Here is a 22108-nt window from a genome sequence, read left to right on the forward strand (position 1 = left end):
GGTGCCCTCTTTTCAGCCTATGTCTGAAGCCCGAGAGGCTCCCATATGGTCTAGCGGTGAGGATTCCTGGTTTTCACCCAGGCGGCCCGGGTTCAACTCCCGGTATGGGAACTAGATTTTCAGATTTGGTCAAAGACAACCTTTGGCTGAAAGGCTTGCCAAGCAATGCAATAACTCAGTAACTCAGACAATCTGCCATTGACTAAAACACTACTTTGTTAAGCACCTAACTTCAAAGTCACCAGGTATTTATTGTTGTTGTGTGGGATCTAGATGTTGGGATTGTCTAACAGCAACCTTTAACTGAAGGACTGGAAGATTCATGCCCACCGGTGAATTTAGATATTGAGATTCTTTTTAACTACCTAAGGCATATTTTGTGCGGAAGCCTTGAATTTTGGCCTTTTTTGCGCCAATGTCTGAAACCCCAGATTCTCCCATATGGTCTAGTGGTGAGGATTCCTGGTGTTCACCTAGGTGTCCCGGGTTCAATCCTGGTATGGGAACTAACTTTTCTTATTTGGTCAAAGGCAACTTTTGACTGAGGGGCTTGCCAAACAATGCAATACCTCAGTAACTCAGTCAATCTGCCATTGACTGAAATACTACTTTGATATGCACCTAACTTCAAAGTCACCAGGTATTTTTTGTTGATGTGTGGGATCTATATACTTGGATTGTCTAACAGCGATCTTTAACTGAAGGAGTGGAATATTCATGCCCACCAGTGAATTTAGATATTGAGATTCACTTTAACTACCTAAGGCACATTTTGAGCGGAAGCCTTGAATGTTGGTGCCTTTCTTCACACCAGAGTCTGGCTAACCAGGTGTGCCCATATGGTCTAGCGCTGAGGATTCCTGGTTTTCACCTCGGCGGCCTGGGTTCAATCGGTTATGGATTCTAACTTTTCATATTTGGTCAAAGGCAACCTTTGACTGAAAGGCATGCCAAACAATGCAATAACTCAATAACTCAGACAATCTGTCATTGACTGAATTACTACTTTGTTAAGCACCTAATTTCAAAGTCACCAGGTATTCATTGTTGTTGTGTGGGATCTAGATGCTTGGATTGTCTAACAGCGATCTTTAACTGAAGGACTGGAACATTCATGCCTACCAATGAATTTACATCTTGAGATTCTCTTTAACTACCTAAGGCATATTTTGTGCGGAAGTCTTGAATGTTGGTGCCTTTTTCCCGCCAATTTCTAAATTCACAGGTACTCCCGTGTGGTCTAGCGGTGAGGATTCCTGGTATTCACCCAGGTGGCTCAGGTTCAACTCCTGTTATGGAAACTAACTTTTCATATTTGGTCAAAGGCAACCTTTGACTGAAAGGCTTGCCAAGCAATGCAATAACTCAGTAACTCAGACAATCTGCCATTGACTGAGTTACTACTTTGTTAAGCACCTAACTTCAAAGTCACCAGGTATTTATTGTTGTTGTGTGGGATCCAAATGCTTGGATTGTCTAACAACAACCTTTAACTGAAGGAATGGAAGATTCATGCCCACCAGTGAATTTACATCTTGAGATTCTCTTTAACTACCTAAGGCATATTTTGTGCGGAAGCCTTGAATTTTGACCTTTTTTGCGCCAATGTCTGAGACTCCATATTCTCCCATATGGTCTAGTGGTGAGGATTCCTGGTGTTCACCTAGGTGTCCTGGTTTCAACTCCTGGTATGGAAACTAACTTTTCATATTTGATCAAAGGCAACATTTGACCGGAAGGCTTGCCAAGCAATGCAATAACTCAGTAACTCAGACAATCTACCATTGACTGAAATACTACTTTGTTGAGCACCTAACTTCAAAGTCACCAGGTATTCATTGTTGATGTGTGGGATCTAGATGCTTGGATTGTCTAACAGCAACCTTTAACTGAAGGACTGGAACATTCATGACCACCAGTGAATTTACATCTTAAATATTCTCTTTACCTACCTAAGGCATCTTTTGACCGGAAGCCTTGAATGTTGGTGCCCACTTTTCAGCCTATGTCTGATGCCCTAGAGGCTCCCATATGGTCTAGCGGTGAGGATTCCTGGTGTTCACCTAGGTGTCCCGGGTTCAATCCTGGTATGGGAACTAACTTTTCTTATTTGGTCAAAGGCAACTTTTGACTGAGGGGCTTGCCAAACAATGCAATACCTCAATAACTCAGTCAATCTGCCATTGACTGAAATACTACTTTGATATGCACCTAACTTCAAAGTCACCAGGTATTTATTGTTGATGTGTGGGATCTAGATGCTTGGATTGTCTAACAGCAACCTTTAACTGAAGGACTGGAAGATTCATGCCCACCAGTGAATTTACATCTTGAGATTCACTTTAACTACCTAAGGCATATTTTGAGCGGAAGCCTTGAATGTTGGTGCCTTTCTTCACACCAGAGTCTGGCTAACCAGATGTGCCCATATGGTCTAGCGCTGAGGATTCCTGGTTTTCACCTCGGCGGCCGGGGTTCAATCGGTTATGGATTCTAACTTTTCATATTTGGTCAAAGGCAACCTTTGACTGAAAGGCTTGCCAAACAATGCAATACCTCAATAACTCAGACAATCTGTCATTGACTGAATTACTACTTTGTTAAGCACCTAACTTCAAAGTCACCAGGTATTCATTGTTGATGTGTGGGATCTTATATTTGGATTGTCTAACATTGACCTTTAACTGAAAGACTGGAACGTTCATGCCGAACGGTGAATTTAGATATTGAGATTCTCTTTAACTACCTAAGGCGTCTTTTGAGCAGAAGCTTTGAATCTTGATTCCCTATTTCCCGCCAATGTCTGAAGTGCTAGAGGATCCCATATGGTCTAGGGGTGAGGATTCCTGGTTTTCACCCAGGCGGTCCGGGTTCAACTCCCGGTATGGGAACTAATTTTTCATATTTGGTCAAAGGTAACCTTTGACTGAAAGGCTTGCCAAGCAATGCAATAACTCAGTAACTCAGACAATCTGCCATTGACTGAATTGCTACTTTTTTAAGCACCTAACTTCAAAGTCACCAGGTATTTATTGTTGTTGTGTGGGATCTAGATGCTTGGATTGTCTAACAGCAACCTTTAACTGAAGGACTGGAAGATTCATGCCCACCGGTGAATTTACATCTTGAGATTCTCTTTAACTACCTAAGGCATATTTTGTGTGGAAGCCTTGAATTTTGGCCTTTTTTGCGCCAATGTCTGAAACCCCAGATTCTCCCATATGGTCTAGTGGTGAGGATTCCTGGTGTTCACCTAGGTGTCCCGGGTTCAATCCTGGTATGGGAACTAACTTTTCTTATTTGGTCAAAGGCAACTTTTGACTGAAAGGCTTGCCAAACAATGCAATACCTCAATAACTCAGACAATCTGCCATTGACTGAAATACTACTTTGATAAGCACCTAACTTCAAAGTCACCAGGTATTTTTTGTTGATGTGTGGGATCTAGATGCTTGGATTGTCTAACAGCAACCTTTAACTGAAGGAGTGGAATATTCATGCCCACCAGTGAATTTACATCTTGAGATTCTCTTTAACTACCTAAGGCATATTTTGTGCGGAAGCCTTGAATTTTGGCATTTTTTGCGCCAATGTCTGAATCCCCAGATTCTCCCATATGGTCTAGTGGTGAGGATTCCTGGTGTTCACCTAGGTGTCCCGGGTTCAATCCTGGTATGGGAACTAACTTTTCTTATTTGGTCAAAGGCAACTTTTGACTGAAAGGCTTGCCAAACAATGCAATACCTCAATAACTCAGACAATCTGCCATTGACTGAAATACTACTTTGATATGCACCTAACTTCAAAGTCACCAGGTATTTTTTGTTGATGTGTGGGATCTATATGCTTGGATTGTCTAACAGCAACCCTTAACTGAAGGAGTGGAATATTCATGCCCACCAGTGAATTTACATCTTGAGATTCACTTTAACTACCTAAGGCATATTTTGAGCGGAAGCCTTGAATGTTGGTGCCTTTCTTCACACCAGAGTCTGGCTAACCAGATGTGCCCATATGGTCTAGCGCTGAGGATTCCTGGTTTTCACCTCGGCGGCCTGGGTTCAATCGGTTATGGATTCTAACTTTTCATATTTGGTCAAAGGCAACCTTTGACTGAGAGGCTTGCCAAACAATGCAATACCTCAATAACTCAGACAATCTGTCATTGACTGAATTACTACTTTGTTAAGCACCTAACTTCAAAGTCACCAGGTATTAATTGTTGATGTGTGGGATCTTATACTTGGATTGTCTAACATTGACCTTTAACTGAAAGACTGGAACGTTCATGCCCATCGGTGAATTTAGATATTGAGATTCTCTTCAACTACCTAAGGCATCTTTTGAGCGGAAGCCTTGAATGTTGGTGCCTTTTTTCCTGCCAATGTCTGAGTGGACAGAAGCTCCCATATGGTCTAGCGGTGAGGATTCCTGGTTTTCTCCCCGGCGGCCTGGCTTCAACTGCTTATGGATATTAACTTTTTGTATTTGGTCTAAGGCAACCTTTGACTGAAAGGCTTGCCAAACAATGCAATACCTTCATAACTCAGTCATTCTGCCATTGACTGAAATACTACTTTGATAAGCACCTAACTTCAAAGTCACCAGGTATTTTTTGTTGATGTGTGGGATCTATATACTTGGATTGTCTAACAGCGATCTTTAACTGAAGGACTGGAACATTCATGCCCACCGGTAAATTTACATCCTGAGAATCTCTTTTACTACTACCTAAGGCACATTTTGAGCGGAAGCCTTGAATCTTGATTCCCTCTTTGCCGCCAATGTTTGAAATCTCAGGTCCTCCCATATAGTCTAGTGGTGAGGATTCCTGGTTTTCACCCAGGTGGCCAGGGTTCAACTCTTGGTATGGGAACTACCTTTTCATATTGGGTCAAAGGCAACCTTTGACTGAAAGGCTTGCCAAGCAATGCAATAACTCAGTAACTCGGACAATCTGCCATTGACTGAATTACTACTTTGTTAAGCACCTAACTTCAAAGTCACCAGGTATTTATTGTTGTTATGTGGGATCTAGATGCTTGGATTGTCTAACAGCAACCTTTAACTGAAGCACTGGAACATTCATGCCCACCAGTGAATTTAGATATTGAGATTCTCTTTAACTACCTAAGGCGTCTTTTGAACAGAAGCTTTGGATCTTGATTTCCTATTTCCCGCCAATGTCTGAAGTGCTCGAGGGTCCCATATGGTCTAGCGGTGAGGATTCCTGGTTTTCACCCAGGCGGCCTGGGTTTAACTCCCGGTATGGGAACTTACTTTTCATATCTGGTCAAAGGTAACCTTTGACTGAAAGGCTTGCCAAGCAATGCAATAACTCAGTAACTCAGACAATCTGCCATTGACTGAATTACTACTTTGTTAAGCACCTAACTTCAAAGTCACCAGGTATTTATTGTTGTTATGTGGGATCTAGATGCTTGGATTGTCTAACAGCAACCTTTAACTGAAGCACTGGAACATTCATGCCCACCGGTGAATTTAGATATTGAGATTCTCTTTAACTACCTAAGGCGTCTTTTGAACAGAAGCTTTGGATCTTGATTTCCTATTTCCCGCCAATGTCTGAAGTGCTCGAGGATCCCATATGGTCTAGCGGTGAGGATTCCTGGTTTTCACCCAGGCGGCCCGGGTTTAACTCCCGGTATGGGAACTTACTTTTCATATCTGGTCAAAGGTAACCTTTGACTGAAAGGCTTGCCAAACAATGCAATAACTCAGTAACTCAGACAATCTGCCATTGACTGAATTACTACTTTGTTAAGCACCTAACTTCAAAGTCACCAGGTATTTATTGTTGTTATGTGGGATCTAGATGCTTGGATTGTCTAACAGCAACCTTTAACTGAAGCACTGGAACATTCATGCCCACCGGTGAATTCACATCTTGAGATTCTCTTTAACTACCTAAGGCATATTTTGTGCCAACGCCTTAAATTCTTGCCTTTATCCAGCCAATGTCAGATGCTCCCATATGGTCTAGTGGTGAGGATTCCTGGTTTCTCACCCAGGTGTTCTGGTCTCAATTCCTGGTATGGGAGCTAACTTTTCATATTTGGTCAAAGGCAACCTTTGACTGAAAGGCTTGCCAAAAATGCAATACTTATATAACTCAGACAATCTGCCATTGACTGAAATACTATTTTGTTAAGCACCTAAGTTCAAAGTCACCAGGTGTTTATTGTTGTTGTGTGGGATCTAGATGCTTGGATTGTCTAACAGCAACCTTTAACTGAAGGACTGGAACATTCATGCCCACCGGTGAATTTACATCTTAAATATTCTCTTTACCTACCTAAGGCATCTTTTGACCGGAAGCCTTGAATGTTGGTGCCCACTTTTCAGCCTATGTCTGATTTGCTAGAGGCTCCCATATGGTCTAGCGGTGAGGATTCCTGGTTTTCACCCAGGCGGCCCGGGTTCAACTCCCGGTATGGGAACTAACTTTTCATATTTGGTCAAAGGTAACCTTTGACTGAAAGGCTTGCCAAACAATGCAATAACTCAGTAACTCAGACAATCTGCCATTGACTGAAATACTACTTTGATATGCACCTAACTTCAAAGTCACCAGGTATTCATTGTTGATGTGTGGTATCTATATACTTGGATTGTTTAACAGCGACCTTTAACTGAAAGACTGGAACGTTCATGCCCATCGGTGAATTTAGATATTGAGATTCTTTTTAACTACCTAAGGCGTCTTTTGAGCAGAAGCTTTGAATCTTGATTCCCTATTTCCCGCCATTGTCTGAAGTGCTGGAGGATCCCATATGGTCTAGCGGTGAGGATTCCTGGTTTTCACCCAGGCGGCCCGGGTTCAACTCCCGGTATGGGAACTAACTTTTCATATATGCCCAAAGGTAACCTTTGACTGAAAGGCTTTCCAAACAATGCAATAACTCAGTAACTCAGACAATCTTCCTTGGACTGAATTATTATTTTGTTAAGCACCTAACTTAAAAGTCACCAGGTATTCATTGTTGATGTGTGGGAGCTATATGCTTGGATTGTCTAACAACAACCTTTAACTGAGGACTGGAACATTCATGCCCACCGGTGAATTTACATCTTGAGATTCTCTTTAACTACCTAAGATATATTTTGCAAGGAAGTCTTGAATGTTGGTGCCTTTTCCCCGCCAATGTCTGAATACCCAAAAGCTCCCATATGGTCAAGTGGTGACAATTCCTGGTGTTCACCCAGGGGGCCTGGGTCCTACTCCTGGTATGGGAACTAACTTTTCATATTTGGTCAAAGGTAACCTTTGACTGAAAGGCTTGCCAAACAATGCAATACCTCAATAACTCAGACAATCTGCCATTGACTGAAATACTACTTTGTTAAGCACCTAACTTCAAAGTCACCAGGTATTTATTGTTGTTGTGTGGGATCTAGATGCTTGGATTGTCTAACAGCAACCTTTAACTGAAGGACTGGAACATTTATGCCCACCAGTGAATTTACATCTTGAGATTATCTTCAACCACCCAAAGGCATATTTCGCGCGGAAGCCTTGGATGTTGGTGCCTTTTTCCCGCAAATGTCTAAGTTTCCAAATTCTCCCATATGGTCTAGCGGTGAGGATTCCTTATTTTTACCCAGGCGGCCTGGGTTCAACTCCCGGTATGTGAACTAACTTTTCACATTTGGTCAAAGGTAATCTTTGACTGAAAGGCTTGCCAAACAATGCAATACCTCAATCACTCAGACAATCTGCTATTGACTGAAATACTACTTTGTTAAGCACCTAACTTCAAAGTCATTGTTGATATGTGGTATGTATATGCTTGGATTGTCTAACAGCAACTTTTAACTGAGGACTGGAACATTCATGCCCACTGGTGAATTTACATCTTGAGATTCTCTTTAACTACCTAAGGCATATTTTGCAAGGAAGCCTTGAATGTTGGTGCCTTTTCCCCGCCAATGTCTGAATACCCAAATGCTCATATATGGTCAAGTGGAAAGGATTCCTGGTGTTCACCCAGGTGGCCTGGGTTCTACTCCTGGTATGGGAACTAACTTTTCATATTTGGTCAAAGGCAACCTTTGACTGAAAGGCTTGCCAAACAATGCAATACTTATATAACTCAGACAATCTGCCATTGACTGAATTACTACTTTGTTGAGCACCTAATTTCAAAGTCACCAGGTATTTATTGTTTGATGTGTGGGATCTATATGCTTGAATGGTCTAACAGCAACCTTTAACTGAAGGAATGGAACATTTATGCCCACCAGTGAATTTACATCTTGAGATTCTCTTTAACTACCTAAGGCACATTTTGTGCCGAAGCCTTAAATTCTTGCCTTTTTCCCGTCAATGTCTGAAATCCCAGATTCTCCCATATGGTCTAGTGGTGAGGATTCCTGGTTTTCACCCAGGTGTCCTGGTTTCAACTCCTGGTATGGGAACTCACTTTTCATATTTGGTCAAAGGCAACCTTTGACTGAAAGGCTTGCCAAACAATGCAATACCTCAATAACTCAGACAATCTGTCATTGACTGAATTACTACTTTGTTAAGCACCTAACTTCAAAGTCACCAGGTATTAATTGTTGATGTGTGGGATCTTATACTTGGATTGTCTAACATTGACCTTTAACTGAAAGACTGGAACGTTCATGCCCATCAGTGAATTTAGATATTGAGATTCTCTTTAACTACCTAAGGCGTCTTTTGAACAGAAGCTTTGGATCTCTATTTCGTATTTCCCGCCAATGTCTGAAGTGCTAGAGGATCCCATATGGTCTAGCGGTGAGGATTCCTGGTTTTCACCCAGGCGGCCCGGGTTCAACTCCCGGTATGGGAACAAACTTTTCCGATTTGGTCAAAGGTAAACTTTGACTGAAAGGCTTGCCAAGCAATGCAATAACTCAGTAACTCAGACAATCTGCCATTTACTGAATTACTACTTTGTTAAGCACCTAACTTCAAAGTCACCAGGTATTCATTGTTGATGTGTGGGATCTATATTCTTGGATTGTCTAACAGCGATCTTTAACTGAGGACTGGAACATTCATGCCCACCGGTGAATTTACATCTTGAGATTCTCTTTAACTACCTAAGGCATATTTTGTGCGGGAGTCTTGAATGTTGGTGCCTTTTTCCCGCCAATTTCTAAATTCACAGCTACTCCCGTGTGGTCTAGCGGTGAGGATTCCTGGTATTCACCCAGGTGGCTCAGGTTCAACTCCTGGTATGGAAACTAACTTTTCATATTTGCCCAAAGGCAACCTTTGACTGAAAGGCTTTCCAAACAATGCAATAACTCAGTAACTCAGACAATCTTCCTTGGACTGAATTAGTATTTTGTTAAGCACCTAACTTCAAAGTCACCAGGTATTCATTGTTGATGTGTGGGATCTTATACTTGGATTGTCTAACAACAACCTTTAACTGAGGACTGGAACATTCATGCCCACCGGTGAATTTACATCTTGAGATTCTCTTTAACTACCTAAGGCATATTTTGCAAGGAAGGCTTGAATGTTGGTGCCTTTTCCCCGCCAATGTCTGAATACCCAGACGCTCCCATATGGTCAAGTGGTGACGATTCCTGGTGTTCACCCAGGTGGCCTGGGTCCTACTCCTGGTATGGGAACTAACTTTTCATATTTGGTCAATGGTAACCTTTGACTGAAAGGCTTGCCAAACAATGCAATACCTCAATAACTCAGACAATCTGTCATTGACTGAAATACTACTTTGTTAAGCACCTAACTTCAAAGTCACCAGGTATTTATTGTTGATGTGTGGGATCTAGATGCTTGGATTGTCTAACAGCGACCTTTTAATGAAAGACTGGAACGTTCATGCCCATCGGTGAATTTAGATATTGAGATTATTTTTAACTACCTAAGGCGTCTTTTGAGCAGAAGCTTTGAATCCTGATTCCCTATTTCCCGCCAATGTCTGAAGTGCTAGAGGATCCCATATGGTCTAGCGGTGAGGATTCCTGGTTTTCACCCAGGCGGCCCGGGTTCAACTCCCGGTATGGGAACTTATATTTTATATTTGGTCAAAGGTAACCTTTGACTGAAAGGCTTGCCAAGCAATGCAATAACTCAGTAACTCAGACAATCTGCCATTGACTGAATTACTAATTTGTTAAGCACCTAACTTCAAAGTCACCAGGTATTTTTTGTTGATGTGTGGGATCTTATACTTGGATTGTCTAACAGCAACCTTTAACTGAAGGACTGGAACTTTCATGCCCACCAGTGATTTTAAATCTTGAGATTCTCTTGAACTACCTAAGGCATATTTTGCACGGAAGCCTTGAATGTTGGTGCCTTTTTCCCACCAATGTCTTAATTTCCAGAGTCTCCCATATGGTCTCCCGGTAAGGATTCCTGGTATTCACCCAGGTGGCCCGAGGTTCAATACTGGTATGGGAACTAACTTTTCTTATTTGGTCAAAGGCAACTTTTGACTGAAAGGCTTGCCAAACAATGCAATACCTCAATAACTCAGACAATCTGTCATTGACTGAATTACTACTTTGTTAAGCACCTAACTACAAAGTCACCAGGTATTAATTGTTGATGTGTGGGATCTTATACTTGGATTGTCTAACATTGACCTTTAACTGAAAGACTGGAACGTTCATGCCCATCAGTGAATTTAGATATTGAGATTCTCTTTAACTACCTAAGGCGTCTTTTGAACAGAAGCTTTGGATCTTGATTTCCTATTTCCCGCCAATGTCTGAAGTGCTAGAGGATCCCATATGGTCTAGCGGTGACGATTCCTGGTTTTCACCCAGGCGGTTCGAGTTCAACTCCCGTTATGGGAACTAATTTTTCATATTTGGTCAAAGGTAACCTTTGACTGAAAGGCTTGCCAAGCAATGCAAAAACTCAGTAACTCAGACAATCTGCCGTTGACTGAATTACTACTTTGTTAAGCACCTAACTTCAAAGTCACCAGGTATTTATTGTTGTTGTGTGGGATCTAGATGCTTGGATTGTCTAACAGCAACCTTTAACTGAAGCACTGGAACATTCATGCCCACCGCTGAATTCACATCTTGAGATTCTCTTTAACTACCTAAGGCATATTTTGTGCCAAAGCCTTAAATTCTTGCCTTTTTCCAGCCAATGTCTAAAATCCCAGATGCTCCCATATGGTCTAGTGGTGAGGATTCCTGGTTTCTCACCCAGGTGTTCTGGTCTCAATTCCTGGTATGGGAGCTAACTTTTCATATTTGGTCAAAGGCAACCTTTGACTGAAAGGCTTGCCAAACAATGCAATACCTATATAACTCAGACAATCTGCCATTGACTGAAATACTACTTTGTTAAGCACCTAAGTTCAAAGTCACCAGGTGTTTATTGTTGTTGTGTGGGATCTAGATGCTTGGATTGTCTAACAGCAACCTTTAACTGAAGGACTGGAACATTCATGACCACCAGTGAATTTACATCTTAAATATTCTCTTTACCTACCTAAGGCATCTTTTGACCGGAAGCCTTGAATGTTGGTGCCCACTTTTCAGCCTATGTCTGATGTGCTAGAGGCTCCCGTATGGTCTAGTGGTGAGGATTCCTGGTTTTCACCCAGGCGCCCTGTGTTCAACTCCCGGTATGGGAACTACCTTTTCATATTTGGTCAAAGGCAACCTTTGACTGAAAGGCTTGCCAAGCAATGCAATACCTCAATAACTCAGACAATCTGCCATTGACTGAATTACTACTTTGTTAAGCACCTAACTTCAAAGTCACCAGGTATTCATTGTTGATGTGTGGGATCTTATACTTGGATTGTTTAACAGCGACCTTTAACTGAATGACTGGAACATTCATGCCCATCGGTGAATTTAGATATTGAGATTCTCTCTAACTACCTAAGGCGTCTTTTGAGCAGAAGTTTTGAATCTTGATTCCCTATATCCCGCCAATGTCTGAAGTACTAGAGGATCCCATATGGTCTAGCGGTGAGGATTCCTGGTTTTAACCTAGGCGACCCGGGATCAACTCCCGGTATGGGAACTAACTTTTCATATTTGGTCAAAGGCAACCTTTGACTGAAAGGCTTGCCAAGCAATGCAATAACTCAGTAACTCAGTCAATCTGCTATTGACTGAAATACTACTTTGTTAAGCACCTAACTTCAAAGTCACCAGGTATTTATTGTTGTTGTGTGGGATCTATATGCTTGGATTGTCTAACAGCAACCTTTAACTGAAGCACTGGAACATTCATGCCCACCAGTGAATTCACATCTTGAGATTCTCTTTAACTACCTAAGGCGTCCTTTGAGCAGAAGTCTTGAATCTTGATTCCCTATTTCCCGCCAATGTCTGAAGTGCTGGAGGATCCCATATGGTCTAGCGGTGAGGATTCCTGGTTTTCACCCAGGCGACCCGGGTTCAGCTCCCGGTATGGGAACTAACTTTTCATATTTGGTCAAAGGTAACCTTTGACTGAAAGGCTTGCCAAGCAATGCAATAACTCAGTAACTCAGACCATCTGCCTTTGATTGAATTACTACTTTGTTAAGCACCTAACTTCAAAGTCACCAGTTATTCATTGTTTGATGTGTGGGATCTATATGCTTGGATTGTCTAACAACGACCTTTAACTGAAGGACTGGAACATTTATGCCCACCAGTGAATTTACATCTTGAGATTATCTTTAACCACCCTAAGGCATATTTCGCGCGGAAGCCTTGGATGTTGGTGCCTTTTTCCCGCCATTGACTAGAGTCCTAAATTCTCCCATATGGTCTAGCGGTAAGGATTCCTGGTTTTCACCCAGGCAGCCTAATTTTTCATATTTGGTCAAAGGCAACCTTTGACTGAAAGGCTTGCCTAACAAAGCAATACGTCAATAACTCAGACAATCTGCCGTTGACTGAATTACTACTTTGTTAAGCACCTAACTTCAAAGTCACCAGGTATTCATTCTTGATGTGCGGGATCTATATACTTCAATTGTCTAAGAGTGACCTTTAACTGAAGGGCTGGAACGTTCATGCTCACCAGTGAATTTACATTATTTGAATTTAATAACTCAGTAACACTGACAATCTGCTATTGTTTGAATTACTACTTTGTTAAGCACCAACTCCTACAGATTATTAAATACTGGTGCCCAAGTTTGGTTTATGTTGGATGTCTGCACTCTATTCATTCATTGTCTCTTTGTCCCTTTGCAGGTTCCGATGCATCGTTTACCCATTCAAGCAAAAGCTGACCATACCCACCGCCTCCTTGATCATAGTCATTATCTGGGTCCTGGCTATATCCATCATGTGTCCATCTGGTGTGATGCTCCAAGTGACTCAGGAGCAGAGCATCCAGGTGCTGCTGGGCTACGACAACAAAACAACTCCTTTTTACTGGTGCAGGGAGAACTGGCCCAACCAGGACATGCGAAAGATCTACACCACTGTTTTGTTCGCCAACATTTACCTGGCCCCGCTATCCCTCATCGTCATCATGTACGCCCGCATCGGAATCACGCTCTTTAAGACGGCCATGCCTACAGGGGGCAAGCCGGGCCACGACAACCGCCACACTGTGTCCAAGAAGAAGCAGCGAGTGATCAAGATGCTCCTCATTGTTGCCTTTCTCTTCATTCTCTCCTGGCTGCCTCTGTGGACTCTCATGATGCTGAGCGACTACGCCCGGCTCACCGAGCAGCAGTACAGGATCATAAACATCTACATCTACCCCTTCGCCCACTGGCTCGCCTTCTTCAACAGCAGCGTCAATCCCATCATCTACGGGTTCTTCAATGAGAACTTCCGCCGAGGATTTCAGGCGGTCTTCAAGTTCAGCCTGTGTACTGCCGACGGCCAGCGGAGGAAGACCTACTCCCACAGGCTGCAGACCAACTCCGTGCTGCCGGCGAATAACGTACAGACGTCCCTGGAGCCTATTTCTCTAAACAGCTTGGAGAAGACCAGCTCCAGGCGAATCCACCGGGTCGCCGAGCAAGACTTGGTCATGGAGGACCTGGACAAGGGGTCTAGCAGTGGTGGAGTCACGGCTGTGTCCATTTAAACTAGTGCCATTCCTCAAGGTGTCTGTTTTGAGGTTTTCGGTCCTCGTACCAACTGTGTGTTCCTTGTAAAAACTGAACTAAAGCAGGAAGCTACCTCCCCTAAAATGCAATCCGAGCCAGAAATGAAGATTTGTTGTCGGGTGCCAACGCACATTCTGAACGTCTGAAGGCTGTCAACAAAGGATTCTGAGTTCAAGTCCTAATAGCACAAACAATCAGTGTTGTGGTAACGTGATGCCTACAAAACTACAGTAGAGCCTGTTTAGAGTCAGTCCGGTTTATGTTTACAAACCGTCTATGTCAACCTACTCATCAAGTCCGGGTCGACTGTGTTCTTCTTATTAATTGTCAACATACATTTTGAGATTCAAACGGGTCCTTCCTATGAGGAATTCAGTCCGTTTGTTCCGACATGTTTCGCAGTAGTGTTAAATGTGCCCAAAGGGACTTCCTGGTCAATGCACAGAAAGCTTCAAAATAAAAGCATGTCAGTATTAGCCTGGATTTTACCACGGCAACCAAATTCGTTTTATGTCCCCGGCAAAAGTGGCAAGTAAACGTGTTTGCCGTTTTGGTTATGTCGTCAATCGCTTCTGTCGTGGCTCAGTCGACACAAATAAGTTTTATTGTAGTACCTTTCAAAAAAACACAGAATATGTTTAAATGTAGAAAGTTGCGTCGTACATGGGCGAGGCTTGCGGAGCAGACTTCAGGGCTGTGTTAGCTCCCTTCGCTAAGCTCTATGGTTAGTTAACTAGCTTGCGAGAGTACACCTGAGAATTCCATTGTCTCTCAACCAGGAAGTGGCATGCTAACATAATGGAAGGCTAAACCAATAAAAATAAAATAAGGTTGCCAACCGTTAACGGATGTATTTACCTTGGTTTGTTTGTAGTGATCGTCAATCTTTATTGCAGCCCTTAAGATCCATTAAACATATAAAAAACACGAAACAAAACATTGAAAACAAAACAAAACACTAAAACATTAAAAAACTAAACAATAAAAAGAAACATAAAGCCCAAATGTCAGTTTCTAACATACAAACATGTGCGCCAATGGTTCCACAGTCCAGATGAGTATCTAACACAGTGATTTTGTCGTTTTCAGACCCAGCTGCCCTACACATAAACTTATACATAAGGTGAGAAAGTGGGCACCTTAACACTAACAAACATCTGGCTTGCACTGGCGCTTCTTGGAATTCCCAGGAGAAGCCTCATACAATCATTATAAGCAACCTATAGCTTCTGAAAGCTTTGCTGCTTATACTTTACCCACAGGGGTAAAGTGCAATAGGCTCTGAATAAGTTGATCTTTACATCATTTGTACGATAATACAAGTTCTTTCTCAGCATGTTGGCTTGGGCATACAGCATACGCCACTGTCTGTATAGGTCATCATCATCACCCAATAGATCAGTAATAATGTGCCCCAGATACTTAGTTTTACGACACACACTCAGCACCTGTCCTGACAGATAGAATGAAGGAAAAGAGAGATCCCTGTCTTCTCTATTTCTACATATCATGATGTAGTGTTAGGGGAGCACGGTGGAACATGGGTTAGTGCATGTGCCTCACAATACGAAGGCTCGGGATCTTTCTGTGTGGAGTTTGCATGTTCTCTCCGTGACTGCGTGGGTTCGCTCCGGGTACTCCGGCTTCCTCCCACCTGCACCTGGGGATAGGTTGATTGGCAACACTAAATGGTCCCTAGTGTGTGAATGTGAGTGTGAACGTCGTCTGTCTGTCTGTGTTGGCCCTGCGATGAGCTCTCCCGTCCAAAGGCAAAACCCAGTAACTCAATTTTGGTCAAAACCGAGCTGATAATAATTTTGGAGTTCCTAGGTCAGGGGTAGGGAACCTATGGCTCTAGAGCCAGATGGGGTTCTTTTGAGGACTGCATCTGGCTCTCAGATAAATCTTAGCTGACATTGCTTAACACGATAAATAATGAACAATTCCGCTGGTAATCATAGTGTTAAAAATAAGGTTCGAAATATAAAACATTCTCATGTATTTTTAATCCATCCATTCGTTTTCTACCGCACCCGTTTAAGAATTCGCATTAATGGTAAGAAGTATTTTATTTATTATTGTAACTGAACACAAACATAGAAGCATTTAAGTCTCACCTTAAAACTCATCTGTATACTCTAGCCTTTAAATAGACCTCCTTTTTAGACCAGTTGATCTGCTGCTTCTTTTCTTTCTCCTATGTCCCCCCCTCCCTTGTGGAGGGGGTCCGGTCCGATGACCATGGATGAAGTACTGGCTGTCCAGAGTCGAGACCCAGGATGGACCGCTCGCCTGTGTATCGGTTGGGGACATCTCTACGCTGCTGATCCGCCTCCGCTTGAGATGGTTTCCTGTGGACGGGACTCTCGCTGCTGTCTTGGATCCGCTTGAACTGAACTCTCGCGGCTGTGTTGGAGCCACTATGGATTGAACTTTCACAGTATCATGTTAGACCCGCTCCACATCCATTGCTTTCGGTCCCCTAGAGGGGGGGGGGTTGCCCACATCTGAGGTCCTCTCCAAGGTTTCTCATAGTCAGCATTGTCACTGGCGTCCCACTGGATGTGAATTCTCCCTGCCCACTGGGTGTGAGTTTTCCTTGCCCTTTTGTGGGTTCTTCCGAGGATGTTGTAGTCGTAATGATTTGTGCAGTCCTTTGAGACATTTGTGATTTGGGGCTATATAAATAAACATTGATTGAATGTTTGATAGAGGAGCCATTTTGTGGTCGTCTTTACAGAAACAAACAAATGAAATGAATCGGATTAGCCGCGCGCTTCTTCTGCTACGGGGGCGGGTGCTTACCTTGCCGGTTGCGTACCGTAGAAGAAGAAGCGCTTCCTCTTTCCAGGTGGGCGGGTGCTTACCTTGGCGGTTGCTTACCGTAGAAGAAGAAGCGCTTCCTCTTCTACGGGGAAAAAAAGATGGGGGCTGTTTACCGTAGTTGCGAAACCTAAACTCTATGAAAATAAATATTTATATTAATACATATATAAGGCGCACCGGATTATAAGCCGCACTGTCATCTTTTGAGAAAATGTTTGGTTTTTAGGTGCGGCTTATAGCGCGGAAAATACGCTATGTTTGTACGGAGAAAAAGCGGACGGGACGACAGGTTGTTGAGGACGTTGAATGCAGTGCCTTTAAGGCACGTCCCCAATGTTGTTGTTTGGGTGGAAATCAAGAGAAATTCGGGAGAATGGTTGCCCCGGGTGATTTTCGGCAAGGGTACGGAAATTCGGGAGTCTCCCGGGAAAATCGGGAGGGTTGGTAAGCATGAGTATTAGCGGTGAATGCGGTGTTATAATACCGGCGGGCCAGTTCATTTGATATTGCCTCAAGGGCCAATTTAAATTTGGCCCGCGGGCCATGATCTATACTTTTGATGACTTTATAGATCTTTGTAAGACGGCATCAAGATAGATTGGTTTTCCTGTGTTTTCTCAAAATCAGCTGGAAGTGAGTTGCTAGGTTTTGCCTTTGGACGGGAGAGCTGGCGACTTGTGCAGGGTGTACGCCGCCTTCCGCCCAATTGGAGCTGAGATAGTCTCCAAAAATGGATGGATGTTTGTTGTGTTGCCCCAAGGCTTCCACGGGGGTAAAGCAATTTGAAGCATGTACTGCTCGCCTGTGTATCGGCTGGGGACATCTCTGCGCTGCTGATCTGCCTCCGCTTGGGATGGTTTCCTGCTGGCTCCGCTGTGAACGGGACTCTCGCTGCTGTGTTGGATCCGCTTTGGACTGGACTCTCGCGACTGTGTTGGCTCCATTATGGATTGAACTTTCACAGTATCATGTTAGACCCGCTCGACATCCATTGCTTTCCTCCTCTCCAAGGTTCTCATAGTCATCATTGTCACCGACGTCCCACTGGGTGTGAGTTTTCCTTGCCCTTATGTGGGCCTACCGAGGATGTCGTAGTGGTTTGTGCAGCCCTTTGAGACACTAGTGATTTAGGGCTATATAAGTAAACATTGATTGATTGATTGAAACACAATTGTGAGGCGATACGGATGTCTGATGCTGCGAAATATCGCTAAGTACCCGGTTTAGCTCAGTTGGTAGAGTGGCCGTGCCAGCAACTTGAGGGTTGCAGGTTCAATTCCCGCTTCTGCTTGGGCAAGACACTTTACCCACCTGCTTCCAGTGCCACCCACACTGGTTTGATTGTAACTTAGATATTGGGTTTCACTACATAAAGTGCTTTGAGTCACTAGAGAAAAAGCGCTATATAAATATAATTCACTTCACTTAGTGAGATGATTTCAATGGGGTTTCGCTCCACTCCCAGCTTGGACGTGGCAATTCGGTGACTAATTTTGCGCATTTGAGAAGAACAATCCACGCTCCGATATTCTAATCCCAACACAGATTCCGGAGTTACATCATCGTCACGCCGAACCAAAACAATGTCACGCATTACCGATTCCTAAACTGGCATTTAGGGCACATAGAAGAGACTTAAACCCTGCGCAAGAAGGTATTTGGTATTTGCAGTGCTGGGACACCAGCCAGGACGCCTCCTGTGCTACAAACGGAGCCTTGCTTGACTGAGGTATGGTCGTGCACCAGCTTTTATTCTGAAAAACAAACAGGCACTCATGCATTGTGGGGATTAGAGTAAGTGTTATTTATTCAGGAAGTCTCTAAACAATGTTCCATGTGAATCTCACACGCGTCCGTGAACACATTAATGCACAGAAGCAATTTTATTTTTGCCTCGAGAGAGAAGCCTGCTAAGAAGACTCCGGAGATGTTCATGTTTATTCATATTTGTCCTGCTTTTTATCTGACATCTTTATGTTAGTTGAGTGTCCTGGGAGTAAAATGCAAAGAAGTGAACCGAGCTATTTTGGAGGTCCCCAATGTGACGTTTTTGTTTGTTTAAGTCTGTAAATACAGTGGGGCAAAAAAAGTATTTAGTCAGCCAGCGATTGTGCAAGTTCTCCCACTTCAAAGGATGAAAGAGGTCTGTAATTTTCATCATAGGTACACTTCAACTGTGAGAGACAGAATGTGGGAAAAAAAATCCAGGAATTCACATTGTAGGAATTTTAAAGAATTTATTTGTAAATTATGGTGGAAAATAAGTATTTAGTCAACCACCGATTGTGCAAGTTCTCCCACTTCAAAGGATGAAAGAGGTCTGTAATTTTCATCATAGGTACACTTCAACTGTGAGAGACAGAATGTGGGAAAAAAATCCAGGAATTCACATTGTAGGAATTTTAAAGAATGTATTTGTAAATTATGGTGGAAAATAAGTATTTAGTCAACCACCGATTGTGCAAGTTCTCCCACTTCAAAGGATGAAAGAGGTCTGTAATTTTCATCATAGGTACACTTCAACTGTGAGAGACAGAATGTGGGAAAAAAAATCCAGGAATTCACATTGTAGGAATTTTAAATAATTTATTTGTAAATTATGGTGGAAAATAAGTATTTAGTCAACCACCGATTGTGCAAGTTCTCCCACTTCAAAGGATGAAAGAGGTCTGTAATTTTCATCATAGGTACACTTCAACTGTGAGAGACAGAATGTGGGAAAAAAAATCCAGGAATTCACATTGTAGGAATTTTAAGGAATTTATTTGTAAATTATTGTGGAAAATAAGTATTTAGTCAACCACCGATTGTGCAAGTTCTCCAACTTCAAAGGATGAAAGAGGTCTGTAATTTTCATCATAGGTACACTTCAACTGTGAGAGACGGAATGTGAAAAAAAAATCCAGGAATTCACATTGTAGGAATTTTAAGGAATTTATTTGTAAATTATGGTGGAAAATAAGTATTTAGTCAACCACCGATTGTGCAAGTTCTCCCACTTCAAAGGATGAAAGAGGTCTGTAATTTTCATCATAGGTACACTTCAACTGTGAGAGACGGAATGTGAAAAAAAAAATCCAGGAATTCACATTGTAGGAATTTTAAGGAATTTATTTGTAAATTATGGTGGAAAATAAGTATTTAGTCAACCACCGATTGTGCAAGTTCTCCCACTTCAAAGGATGAAAGAGGTCTGTAATTTTCATCATAGGTACACTTCAACTGTGAGAGACAGAATGTGGGGGAAAAAATCCAGGAATTCACATTGTAGGAATTTTAAAGAATTTATTTGTAAATTATGGTGGAAAATAAGTATTTAGTCAACCACCGATTGTGCAAGTTCTCCCACTTCAAAGGATGAAAGAGGTCTGTAATTTTCATCATAGGTACACTTCAACTGTGAGAGACAGAATGTGGGGAAAAAAATCCAGGAATTCACATTGTAGGAATTTTAAAGAATTTATTTGTAAATTATTGTGGAAAATAAGTATTTAGTCAACCACCGATTGTGCAAGTTCTCCCACTTCAAAGGATGAAAGAGGTCTGTAATTTTCATCATAGGTACACTTCAACTGTGAGAGACAGAATGTGGGAAAAAAAATCCAGGAATTCACATTGTAGGAATTTTAAAGAATTTATTTGTAAATTATGGTGGAAAATAAGTATTTAGTCAACCACCGATTGTGCAAGTTCTCCCACTTCAAAGGATGAAAGAGGTCTGTAATTTTCATCATAGGTACACTTCAACTGTGAGAGACAGAATGTGGGAAAAAAAATCCAGGAATTCACATTGTAGGAATTTTAAGGAATTTATTTGTAAATTATGGTGGAAAATAAGTATTTAGTCAACCACCGATTGTGCAAGTTCTCCCACTTCAAAGGATGAAAGAGGTCTGTAATTTTCATCATAGGTACACTTCAACTGTGAGAGACAGAATGTGGGAAAAAAAAATCCAGGAATTCACATTGTAGGAATTTTAAAGAATTTATTTGTAAATTATGGTGGAAAATAAGTATTTAGTCAACCACCGATTGTGCAAGTTCTCCCACTTCAAAGGATGAAAGAGGTCTGTAATTTTCATCATAGGTACACTTCAACTGTGAGAGACAGAATGTGGGAAAAAAAATCCAGGAATTCACATTGTAGGAATTTTAAAGAATTTATTTGTAAATTATGGTGGAAAATAAGTATTTAGTCAACCACCGATTGTGCAAGTTCTCCCACTTCAAAGGATGAAAGAGGTCTGTAATGTTCATCATAGGTACACTTCAACTGTGAGAGACGGAATGTGAAAAAAAAAAATCCAGGAATTCACATTGTAGGATTTTTAAAGAATTTATTCGTAAATTGTGGTGGAGAAAAAGTATTTGGTCAACCATTCAAAGCTCTCACTGATGGAAGGAGGTTTTGGCTCAAAATCTCCCAATACATGGGCATATTCATTCTTTCCTTAAAGGGGGGACATTATCACAATTTCAAAAGGGTTAAAAACAATAAAAATCAGTTCCCAGTGGCTTGTTGTATTTTTTTAAAGTTTTTTTCAAAATTTTACCGGTCCTGGAATATCCCTCAATAAAGCTTTAAAGAGATCGACAGGCGGATCGGTGCGGCGTCTTCAGTAATGCGGACGTTGTACCGATCCGTTGTGGTGAAGAAGGAGCTGAGCCGGAAGGTAAAGCTCTCAATTTACCGGTCGATCTACGTTCCCATCCTCACCTATGGTCATGAGCTTTGGGTCATGACCGAAAGGATAAGATCACGGGTAAAAGCGGCCCATATGAGTTTCCTTCTCTCCCTTAGAGATAGGGTGAGAAGCTCTGCCATCCGGGAGGAACTCAAAGTAAAGCCGCTGCTCCTCCACATCGAGAGGGGCCAGATGAGGTGGTTCGGGCATCTGGTCAGGATGCCACCCGAACGCCTCCCTAGGGAGGTGTTTAGGGCTCGTCCAACCGGTAGGAGGCCACGGGGAAGACCCAGGACACGTTGGGAAGACTATGTCTCCCGGCTGGCCTGGGAACGCCTCGGGATCCCCCGGGAAGAGCTAGACGAAGTGGCTGGGGAGAGGGAAGTCTGGGTTTCCCTGCTTAGGCTGTTGCCCCCGCGACCCGACCTCGGATAAGCGGAAGATGATGGATGGGATGGAAAGCTTTAAAGTGCCTTATTTTCGCCATCTTCGAAACCACTATCCATTTCCCTGTGACGTCATACAGGGCTGCCAATA

The 22108-nt window shown here is 42.5% G+C and overlaps 1 protein-coding gene and 10 non-coding genes across 11 annotated transcripts in view; all 11 read left to right on the top strand.

The window, feature by feature from the left end:
• The window catches only part of npffr2a (neuropeptide FF receptor 2a), a 100119-nt gene extending 78475 nt beyond the window's left edge, over positions 1–21644 (top strand). Inside the window, exon 4 of the mRNA XM_061895945.1 lies at positions 13189–21644. Within this exon, the coding sequence (XP_061751929.1) occupies positions 13189–14038 (850 nt within the window). The 3' untranslated portion in view covers positions 14039–21644. The remainder of the gene's footprint in view (positions 1–13188) is intronic.
• On the top strand, positions 40–111 carry trnae-uuc (transfer RNA glutamic acid (anticodon UUC)). Its single transcript has one exon. It is a non-coding gene; the product is annotated as a tRNA-Glu (tRNA).
• Positions 2820–2891, top strand: trnae-uuc (transfer RNA glutamic acid (anticodon UUC)). Its single transcript has one exon. It is a non-coding gene; the product is annotated as a tRNA-Glu (tRNA).
• trnae-uuc (transfer RNA glutamic acid (anticodon UUC)) lies at positions 5204–5275 on the top strand. The gene has a single exon. It is a non-coding gene; the product is annotated as a tRNA-Glu (tRNA).
• trnae-uuc (transfer RNA glutamic acid (anticodon UUC)) lies at positions 5603–5674 on the top strand. The gene has a single exon. It is a non-coding gene; the product is annotated as a tRNA-Glu (tRNA).
• On the top strand, positions 6390–6461 carry trnae-uuc (transfer RNA glutamic acid (anticodon UUC)). The gene has a single exon. It is a non-coding gene; the product is annotated as a tRNA-Glu (tRNA).
• On the top strand, positions 6789–6860 carry trnae-uuc (transfer RNA glutamic acid (anticodon UUC)). Its single transcript has one exon. It is a non-coding gene; the product is annotated as a tRNA-Glu (tRNA).
• Positions 8766–8837, top strand: trnae-uuc (transfer RNA glutamic acid (anticodon UUC)). The gene has a single exon. It is a non-coding gene; the product is annotated as a tRNA-Glu (tRNA).
• trnae-uuc (transfer RNA glutamic acid (anticodon UUC)) lies at positions 9958–10029 on the top strand. Its single transcript has one exon. It is a non-coding gene; the product is annotated as a tRNA-Glu (tRNA).
• On the top strand, positions 11550–11621 carry trnae-uuc (transfer RNA glutamic acid (anticodon UUC)). The gene has a single exon. It is a non-coding gene; the product is annotated as a tRNA-Glu (tRNA).
• On the top strand, positions 12347–12418 carry trnae-uuc (transfer RNA glutamic acid (anticodon UUC)). Its single transcript has one exon. It is a non-coding gene; the product is annotated as a tRNA-Glu (tRNA).
• Positions 21645–22108: the final 464 nt, after the last annotated feature.

The sequence above is a fragment of the Nerophis ophidion genome, linkage group LG01 (assembly GCF_033978795.1).
Source record: "Nerophis ophidion isolate RoL-2023_Sa linkage group LG01, RoL_Noph_v1.0, whole genome shotgun sequence".
NCBI lineage: Eukaryota > Metazoa > Chordata > Actinopteri > Syngnathiformes > Syngnathidae > Nerophis > Nerophis ophidion.